Raw genomic sequence first — 10435 nt, 5'->3', positions numbered from 1 at the left:
GCCCATTGAAAACTAGCAGGAGGAGGCTTTCCTGCCCAACCGATGCGCTCCCTCGATCCGATGTGGACCGATCTCGCTCTTGGAGTGTGTAATGGGCCTTCGAGATATATAAAAGACGCCTACATTTTTTGGCGATAGTGCACTTTTCCCAATTTTTGTTTTCCTGACGGCTTCTCTACGAGATCTGGCTTTTTCCAACCATACTTGAGGATTTTTTTTTGGTTTTCTTTTCCTTTTTTCTCTTTTCTTTCTTCTATTTAGGATTTCCTTCATGATGCTTGTCAAATATATGGTCCGTCTATAAAATTCTCTGAATATGGTTTCAAAATAGTGGACACTTACATGAACATTTTTTAAAAGTATATGAAGAATTTCTTAATTATTTGAATACTTTTCTTAAAATGAAAATATTTCAACTTCCATGTGTATTTTTTCCAATAGGTGAATGAAAAATAAATATATTAATATTTTAAAAGTACATAAATAATTTTATTTTGAATACGCGTGTTCTGTTATTACAAAAGGATACCTTTTTTACTTCTACTATTTTATCAGGTTGGTTCATAAAACTCCCCAAATAATGTGTCAGTCGGACTACCGATAGTTCAAAAAAAATTCAGGGAAAACGTGGTTCAAATTGTTTGGACCACATGATGCCGCACGCAGCTCTTAGAATAAATGCAGCAACTTTGGCCAGCAGTTTCTCTCTCTCTCTCTCTCTCAACCTCACTTATCTCTCGCCCTCGACCACTGCTTCGTGCAGCCATGGAGAACCACCGTGACGACGGCTTCGCTTCCAGCGCTGCTTCCCTCGAGGGGATTAGGGGGCTCGCCGCGGGTGAAGACCCCATCCACGTCGAAACCATGACCCCGACACAAACATATCAAGGTACGTATTCGATTCCCTCTGCTTGTACATGTTCCTGCAGTATCTTGAAAGGGATGGATGCACCTCCAGATGTATGAATTCCTTAGATTGTTTGAACGCACCAACTGCAACTGGTAGTTCTGCCCTTACCAGATAAATCTAGGCTTCGATCGATGCAAGATGCTAGAGAATTTTCTTCTTTGTTATAAGAAAGGGAGCGATGTACATGTGTTGTTAATCATTAGCTTGTTTGCGCGTACCAACTGCGACTGGTAGATCTGATAAATCTAGACTTTGATGGATGCAAGATGGTAGAGAATTTTCGTCTTTGTTAACTGACGAGTGTTGTGAACTTGATTGCGAAGAGTGGCTTGCCCCATCACGTGCACGCGCTGGCGCCCGGAGCCCAGGACTCCGGCTGAAGAACAGGAAACTTCAAAGGAGCAGTTACTTCTCTTTTCTTTATGAGAAAAAGTATCAGTTACTACTTCTTAATGTGATCAGATTATCTACATCCAAAATTTCAGGATACGCAGGTACCTAGCTTGGTTGTGCACGTCTGGTACTGATGGATCTGTATGTGTATGTGCAGTGTTATCTGGCGACGAGAGCATGGAGATGATGATGAGAGGGGTCAACGGAGACCCGTGCGATTTCCTGACCAAGCCCCCGGGCAACGACGGGATGCACAACATCCGCCGTCCTGTCAAGGAGCGAAGCCTCAACGCTGCCGTCAACGCCGCCCCCGCAAACACCGATCCTCGCTCCAGCCAGGATGGCAAATCGAGGAAGAGGCCAACGGAAGTGGACCACTCCGACGCGGGGGGCTTCGGTAGCAGGACTGCCAAGAAGATCACTGCAGAGAAGCATGCATTACTTCACAAAGTGGCCAACAACCGGATCATTGGAACAGAAGGTGCGTGCAATTTATGCAAACATATAGTCCAATATCTCCATGTCGGGCACATTGTGCTATATGCGATCATACATAATCGTTTCTGCGTGTTTTATTTCTTCGTGCTTATTTACTAGTAGTACATAGTAACCAATGTGTAAGCATGCATGCATATGTAAGTTTGTGATGTTGATGTAGGAGACAGTGAGTACTATATATATGCATGTTAGGCCAAAATGGTGTCGTCTTCTAGTGGTATAGTCTAGAGTGTATGAAGTGCTTAATTTTCACCCATACTGGCATAGTCCTGGCATGTTTGGATGGTTGGTGCATGGCTTGTTTGGATGTTTGTGATTTTAATAGGAGATAGTGAGTGCTATATACTCCCTCCGTTTCACTTTATAGTGCGTATATTATTTTTTGGCTTAAATTTCATGTTGTAGTGTGCATTTGCACAGCCATGCAAGTCTAGATGAAACTGATCTCCCCTGGTACACACTGCGGTGGTAGGACTTGACTGGGAATGAGATAAGCTGTGGAGAGTTGGCTAGTTTCGTCCACAAAATGTAAACAGGTCATTCATTGCTATTAGCCAAGAACTATGAGCACTGCTTGATAATGGAACAGAGGGAGTATATACAAGTGAGACCCCAAGCATGGACAAGCATGAACTATGGGCACTGCTTGTTTATTCTAGTGGTAGAGTCTAGAGTGTATGAAGTGCTCAATTCTCAACCATCATGGCTTGTTTGTATGGCATGCTTAGTGTTCTCGCTCGGGGTAGGGGCTATGTGCCCGGATCAACATTAACTCATTACTAAATAGACATATATCATGATCTGTATATGTAAATGGTATATTTGTGCATGCCCTATATATATGGTCGTACCTCTCATGGAGGGCAAGCATCGATCTACACAATAGGTAAATATCTATTAGTCCATCTCAAACCAAAACCATGCATCCCGACCCCCCATGCGTCGTCTCCTAGGGCTGCTCAGGCAGGAACCCTGGCTGTCGCCAACCCTACTACATCACCTCCCCTCGTCGTCGTTGATAGACGTTGTCGAGCAAACACCCGCTCAAGACGGGACAGCGCTGCATCGACCTGCCGTGCCTCTCCTTGTCGAGCCCGCTGTGGCACCGGTGCTTTGTTGTGCCCCTGTCGCTTCTCCCCGGCACTAGATCTTGTGCCCTACTTCCTGCCCCACGCGCCCCATCGAACCCCTCCTCAACCTCCCGATGCGTCTCCTCGTTGCTCATAGGTCCTCTCTAGGCCCCGTGGCCTTGCGCTAGGTGGGTTATGGTCGGTGGTGGACTGTGGCGATGCGCCATGACTCCTGCTGCACGCGCCGACTGCTCCTAAGCTTATGGTGGCACTCTGCATCCATGCACCTCGTGACACGGCTACATGCGGCGACCTGCAATAGTGAGGCGTTCCAAAGCTCCTCTTGTTCCTACGCGACGCTACCTATGTGGTGGCTTAATTATGGAGGCATTGCGGCTCTCCTCGTCTGGGTGGGCAGTGGCAATGTACGTACGATGATGCGGTGAAGGTTTTATTGGGACATATTGTTGAGCCATATTTGGGCGGCTCCAGCGGTGAGGGGGGCCGAGGGTGTTGTAAAATTCTTGAAGTCATAGTTGGAGCAAGACTTTGTCCTACTGGGTACCGCGCGAAAGCTACACGACGATGCCGCCATTGGAGGTCATTACCCCTTCCTAGAGGCATCATATAGGTACCCATCCTTGTCATACACGTGGAACCTTGGGTCCTCGGTGGGTCGGCCATCGTGGGGCTCAGCAATGGCGCCTCCTGACAATGTTGTGGTGCCACTTGCTTCCACTAAGGCTTGTCATGTGGTGTCGCCTTCCTTGCTACATGCTTCGCCCTCTTCCAGTGAACTCTGTTGTGGTGTGCATGAGCCTTTGGGGTGCAAGTACTCCGTCGCTGGCGACTCTTAGACGTCACCTTCCTCAGGTCTGACTTGTTCCTGATTTACACTTGCCATTTGCTTGACACTTTTTGGTGGATGGCGCGTTGATCCAGTCCCCTTGTCTTGGTCTTGCTCTGAGAGCTTTGGCTTTGGTTGTGACGCGACCTTTCATGCTCAGTGTTATGTATCTCCTCTACGCATTGCTTGAGGTTGGGCTAGTCGTGTTCAGTTGGTTGCGTGTTTGAGGATTAAGAACCCCTTGTTCTACTCCTACACACGTGGTGCCCCCCCCCCCAGGTCACATCTGGTCTCTATTTATTTTCTCTCCCACTATCAATGGAAAGATATGCAAGCTTTGAGTGTTCACGAAAAAAATCTAGTAGTTGATGTTGCAAATATCTTATGTAGGGTGCATTGCAATTGATGTGCCATTTATTTAGTTGTTCTATATACTTGATATTGCGCAAATAGATCATCTCTTCTGCTCTTTCAGTGCTATCTTTGTGCAAGCTAAGTGAGATGATACTTGTCATTGAGGACATGGAGGAACAGAAGACAATCTATGCACAATATGTTTATGAGTAGTTTATATGAACTACTTGATTTCTCCAATAGGGCATGTTTGATGTTTCCTGCGAGTGCTCTGTTCTCCAAGCCAGATGAGACTATTTCTGTCTCAGAGGATATGCAAGGCTAGGGTGCATGAGTAGATGGAGGTGGAAGGGGGCCTTATGAATTGTTGCAATAAATGCCTTACTTGGACTATTCGAGCTTTGGTTGACAATTCATTTTTATGGTGATTACATGAGTTTTACTACCATAATTGGGTGGTACCATGACTCACCTTTTCCAATATTTCTCACCTAAAATATATACTTCTTCAAGATCAACGTTTATTAGTGTTGCACGGATCAAGGAAATGCCCATGTACCTTCGGTTATACAAGTGTGTCAACATTTGATATTGTCAGCAACCACTTCCTCACATAGGCCAACATGCTACTTTGTGGCCTTCCGACAATGTTGAACAATAAAAAAATACCATATCCAACACATAGGGTGATTTCCTCGATTTTGTATGGATGACAAAGACGTCTTCTATAGTGGAGGCTTGGGAGCTACCAATTGCAGCTTGTATATGCTTTGGAATGCCATGGTGGAGGCTTGGCAACCAATTACAGATGATATTATATATAGTGGACCAACTTGATTTTCTGGTGTGTTGAGGGCAATCTCGGTGGATCAGATATGTAGAGTGATGCTACTAGTCTAGAGGTTTTGGCAGTTGTGCAACAAGTTGATTCATGAGAAGCCGAACTCACAAATTGGAGTTACTACAAAATATTTATGGAGTTATGATCACTCACTGTTCATCATCTGGCAATAGGGCAGTAGAGATGTCATCAAGGAAAATCATGTCATTGGTGAGGGTCAGAAAGACCACATATGAGCGTCGTTCTGTCCCGTGGTTGTGCGGTGGCCTATCAGGAACCTGATCAAGTTGCAATGACCACAAGACCACTAATAGTTTGTACATCGATGGTTGTGCATGTAATGGCATGGTCATTAGGGATTCTGATTGATGGATGCCAGTTTCGGCTTAGAGCTATGTACCTCAATCAGTGTGCATAAGCTTTAGATACTCACACCGATGCTGTTGTGTAAGATCTCAAACTCGCGACGATGCCTACCGATAGATGGCTAATACTAAAGTTTGACTTTGTAATGTCGCTAAGAGGAAGTAAATGCTCGGAGATGGACTGTGCGGAGACCGTCTTCATAATAAAAGAGCTAAGGGGAATGGTTCAAGTAGATATAGAGTTGTTACCGAACACGATTGATCGAACACAGGATAGGATCATAGATAGGTTAGAAAAATTTGCTCGGGTCACACTAAGAGTGCAAACTCTTTGCTAATCTTATCGCCTGAGTGTATCCTAATGCTGACAATTGTAACCCTACTTCGGAGTAATAAAGCTCTCTTGTTATCTGCAAAAACAATGAGATTATTGGGTGAACTTTGGAAGAAGCCTTGCTTGTCATTTCTTATCCATTGTCATGGGTGTCGAACATCATATCTCTACACTCCAACTTTTTCACGACAAGCATTGAGTGGTGAACACACAAATTCGCACCTTATTTTGATGGTGGTGTCACTTATAGCAAGTACCTCTTCAAGGTCCACCGTTGATTGGAATAGAGGCAGATATGGTGTGAACCGTGTGTGTCACTTTTCTTTCATCTATATCGCCATGCTCAGACCATGTCTAAACACATGAGTAACTTCATCAATGAAGATTCAATTATTGTCTCCGAAAGACAGCCAGCAAATCAAGAATGAAAACTGGTAGTAAAATGTCCAAGAAAGGTCTACAACATGAGAGATCATATCGATCTTTAGAAGCCACCTATTATAGGATGCCTACAACAGTTGGTAACTCTAGAAGGGTCAAAACCATCTTCCTCCCTTGAAGAGCCCGGACAATAAACGTGTGTCTCAATTGATATGTGAGTTCAGGCTCCACTCTTTTACTCCAACTTCCCCAAGGAAATTGGTCAGTGAATTACAATTTTTGGGTACCTTCTTGCCTAAAATAGATTGCACTTCAATATCCACTCTTGATTGGAATATTGGCATAAATGGTAAAACTTTTCCCATTAATCTCACTGCCCTTGCATTCACACGTTAAGACCTAGCCTAGCAACACAAGTAGATTCAACATGCATCTTGCCTTTGTTAAGGCCCTAATGTTCATGTCCAGCATGAAGATGGAGGAAGTACGGTGAGGCAAGCCTAGATTAAATGTGGTGATTGACATATCTTGGAACTTCTCATGTTCTGACCGTCACACTATTTTAGTGTCTTCTAATAGTGATGACCTCTTACTTGCCTAATTCGACATGCATAACTAGGCAAATCCAGGAAATAAGCCTATATCATGGTCGCACTATGGGTGTCCACAACTTTCGACGAACATTCATCGATTTGGTTGGAGACGATTACAACATGTGACGATGTTGCGCCTGCGGAATCGCTAAACCAACACCAGAGAGGTTATTGACCCAACAAAGGCATGACCAACCTTATCTTATCCTTTCAAGCACTCGCACAACAAGTAAGAACTATGACATGCAATCGAGATGTTGAGAATATAAATGAGCATAGATGAAAGTTCGTGTTTCATAAGAAGTTTTGGCTGGGTCATTGGACACAAAGAAAGTACACCAAGTTGCATTCTGGCAAACTTGTAAATAATCAAAGCCCGATTCTAAATGACTCCCTAAGGGTATTATTTATGGAGGGACATAGGAGAAATTTGTCTAGACTTCGGAGGGGGGTGAATTCGTCCGTAACTTGGTTTGAAATACAGAATACAAAATCAGCCTATTGTCCCCTATTTCAAAATTACATAGGCCTAGCTCAAAAGTGAGGTGGCACAACACATGTATAAGTCAGTGGTAAAAAAATGAAGTGTCATCTTTTATGTTTCGTCCATGTCTTCATTCATTGTGATGGTGGCTTCAAAGTCATGAAATCTACATTTGAAGTTTCGTCGACATTCCTTGCGCGCTCGCCCCCTCTACATGCTTGATCATGCTAAAATACACATCCATCTCATACATTCTAGTCCATTTATTCCGAAACAAGTGTATAGGTGTGGGGGATTTGTATGTTATAGTCGTAGGGATGTCCTTGTCAAATTACGTATGATAGTTTGGCACTTCAATTATGCCTCATATAAATGTAAGATAAAGTATATCTCGTATTTCACAAGGGTATTCTTTCTAGTTGCCCCATGTATAACTCTTGCATTTACAAGTCTATTCATTTCACAATAAATTCATTGCTTATATATCTTGGTCCTTTTTGATGAATCATTCATTAAGAAGAAATGGTAGAGCCGGGAAATTACAAGAGAATACAGGATGAGGTGATAACATACCACATAGGAAAAAAAAGAAACAACATGAGAGCTACAAGGATGGAATGAGTTTCCGCCTACAGACACAAATCTCATCGACACCGCCAACATGGAGGAGGAATTTAGCTTCCATTTTCATCCGACTAAGCAAGGCAGAGGTTTGTCATCTGGTTGCCACCCAAAGACTCACACAAGGAGGAGGAGGGGTGTTTATAGGGAGCAAGGGGGTCAAGGGTGAATCATGATGTCACTAACTAAGATTCAGATGAAAGCATTAGGGCCTTCGTAGACTTGGTCAAACAGTAAGGCCAGTGTGCACACCTCGGTAGATGAACACCAGAGTAAGAAAAGACTAGGAGCAAGCACCACAATCCATACTAGCTACCGCTAATTGCAGCCACACACATCAAACCATCCAACCTACACTAACCAAGATGTCAAACAAGCAAGGTGATCAGTGACTCGAAGATGACGCCTCAAAAGAGGTTACAACGTCGAGGACATTGTCGTCGTCCAGTCCAGATGCTGGATCTAGACTTTCGTATGGAGAGCACACAGGTGGGCAAGGTGTGCAAGATCCACGCAGATGCCTTCAAGAAGGAATACGTCGTCCTAGGCGTCGACATAATCAATGTTGACGAAGACGACACAAGACTTTCGCCCGGGACAACATATGTTGCTCCCCAAGTGAACCAGCCCGTCATCAAGTCTGGTAGTACCAGAACGCGTGACCTCACCGGCTCTCTATTACCACGACTTCCGCGCGCAACCACCATGCCCACTGCAAGGTAGCCCGAACCCCTACTGCGGAAGAATGGGGGCAAGTTGCCAAGTGCCGGAAGGACACACACCAAGCCCAAATCAGGAGGATTCTAGACCACGCCGGGGCGGGCCAGGTCCGTGCATCGTCAGCCAGAAGGAACCTATCAGAAGCATAGGAGGGCTACCCATGCTCACCACTAGCCAGAATTGAGGGGCCCATTGGCCAGATCTAATGATTGCACAACCCACCAGTCGGCCACATTCACCACCAGCAACAGCCTCCCGCAGCCTTCGACACGAGCCCACTGCCACTGCGGCAGAGGCCGGCTGCAACGGCAGACGAAGGGAGCAGCGATGGGAGATCTAAGTGCCGGTGGTGTGAGTCTCCCAGTCGGCCGAGGTAGGCGATACGCAAGTTGGGATACACGGTTTACACTATCTTGGTCATTTGACAAGGCCATCCTCAGATATGCTCTCTACCATCATGAACATAATGCATGCAGTAACTATATAATAACAAGTTAAATGCATATTTACCTCTACATCACGTAATTAGAATATTCTTGAAATGATACTGTGGTTCTATGAACAGAAATGTTTTCTACCATTTTAATATTTTTAGTTTAGTATAACAAAATTCCGTGCATGCGTTCGACATAACTAATATTTGTTGTCATGCTTCTGATCATTTAGACGATTTCCTTTTACAATTAACATGGATGTGCAGCCAAGGTGTTAGGGCGAGTTAAGCATGCTAGGCCTGAAACTAATAAATTGTACTCCCTCCGTTCCAAATTACTCGTCGTGGTTTTAGTTCAAATTTGAACTAAAACTGCGACGAGTAATTTGGAACGGAGGGAGTATATATGGATGCATATTGACTTTTCCAACTCTAAGCTGTACCCGACTGGCATACTTTCTTTTTCTAATGCAGACAATACTCAAAACATTATAAGAGAACTTCTGGAGCATGACGGTGTAAGTGCAACTATCGATCAAGTCAGCAGCCATCTTCAGGTATGATTTTAACTTTCTAGTTGATGTTCCTTCCTTCTGAAACTAAGCTTCCCTCATAAGAAATGTTACCGCACTACCCAAGCACATACTTATTGATGTTTCCACCATATTTGAAATTTCAGAAGTGCAAAACGGATTGCCTAATTGATCAGCTATTAACTATGCCCACCAACTCTTTGAAGAACTATTCAACATCTCAAGATAGTGAGGGAAGTTCCAGGTTCAATATGAGGTCTCAGGGAGCTAGAAATCTTAACCAACTAAGCAGTGGTAGTGCCTCACCAGTTGGTTTGGGTGTTCATAGAAATGGGAGCAGCACACCAGGTCTTGGTGGAGCTGCTATTAGGGGACCAACATCTAGTACTAGTAATGGCAATGCTAATGGTTATGGTTATCGGTATGGTAGTGGCAACACTAATAGTTATTGTGACATTAATCATAATGGTTATGGTTACGGTTATACTGATGGTAATGGTGGTCATGGTGGAGTTCTAACAGATGGGATCATGTCAAGTGCATCACTGCCGTCCAACCTAGCACAACCAGTACAGCAGACAATGCCCACTTCTAATTTATTTTCAAGTAACACGGTGCATGCCATGGATAATCCAAACCATGTAAGGCAACAAGAGCTTGTCCCACGGTTATATCAACTCAGCTATGACTGCAGAAATGGAGGGATATCTATGTCGCTTTGGCCTCGGGATGATGGTACTGACCCTCTTATAAGGTATCAGGGTGAGAAGGACGTGATGGAAAATACGGCAACTATGGACATGACCCATGGAATTCAGAATGCTGCAGCCATGGATATGATCCATGGAATTCAGAATGCTGCAACCATGGACATGCCACAAGGAATGCAGAATGCTGCAATTGGGGAGACGGCCAAGGAAATGCTTGGAGATGGTCCTGCTGGTCAGACCGGTGCAGTGCAGCCTCATGGCCTCGGCAGTGAAGTTTTCAACTGGGAGAACACTAGTTTTGAAACAGCTGGTACATCAGGTGGAGGAGCAATAGTAACAGATGAAATG

The 10435-nt window shown here is 44.4% G+C and overlaps 1 protein-coding gene across 2 annotated transcripts; it reads left to right on the top strand.

Annotated features, from left to right (window-relative positions):
* The first annotated feature begins 730 nt into the window (after nucleotides 1–730).
* LOC123141741 (uncharacterized) lies at nucleotides 731–4398 on the top strand. 2 transcript variants are annotated; one of them, XM_044560816.1, is made up of 4 exons: nucleotides 732–889; nucleotides 1234–1314; nucleotides 1461–1784; nucleotides 4194–4398. In XM_044560816.1, the coding sequence occupies exons 1-4, from the start codon at nucleotides 766–768 to the stop codon at nucleotides 4283–4285; spliced, it is 621 nt and encodes a 206-aa protein (XP_044416751.1). In that variant the 5' UTR covers nucleotides 732–765; the 3' UTR covers nucleotides 4286–4398. The 2 variants fall into 2 exon arrangements, with proteins under 2 accessions (XP_044416753.1, XP_044416751.1); XM_044560818.1 differs by lacking the exon at nucleotides 1234–1314 and having other exon boundaries at nucleotides 731–889.
* The last annotated feature ends 6037 nt before the right edge of the window (nucleotides 4399–10435 follow it).

This window comes from Triticum aestivum, chromosome 6D (genome assembly GCF_018294505.1).
Source record: "Triticum aestivum cultivar Chinese Spring chromosome 6D, IWGSC CS RefSeq v2.1, whole genome shotgun sequence".
NCBI classification, from domain to species: Eukaryota; Viridiplantae; Streptophyta; class Magnoliopsida; order Poales; family Poaceae; genus Triticum; species Triticum aestivum.
This window is presented reverse-complemented; position numbering and strand designations above follow the sequence as displayed.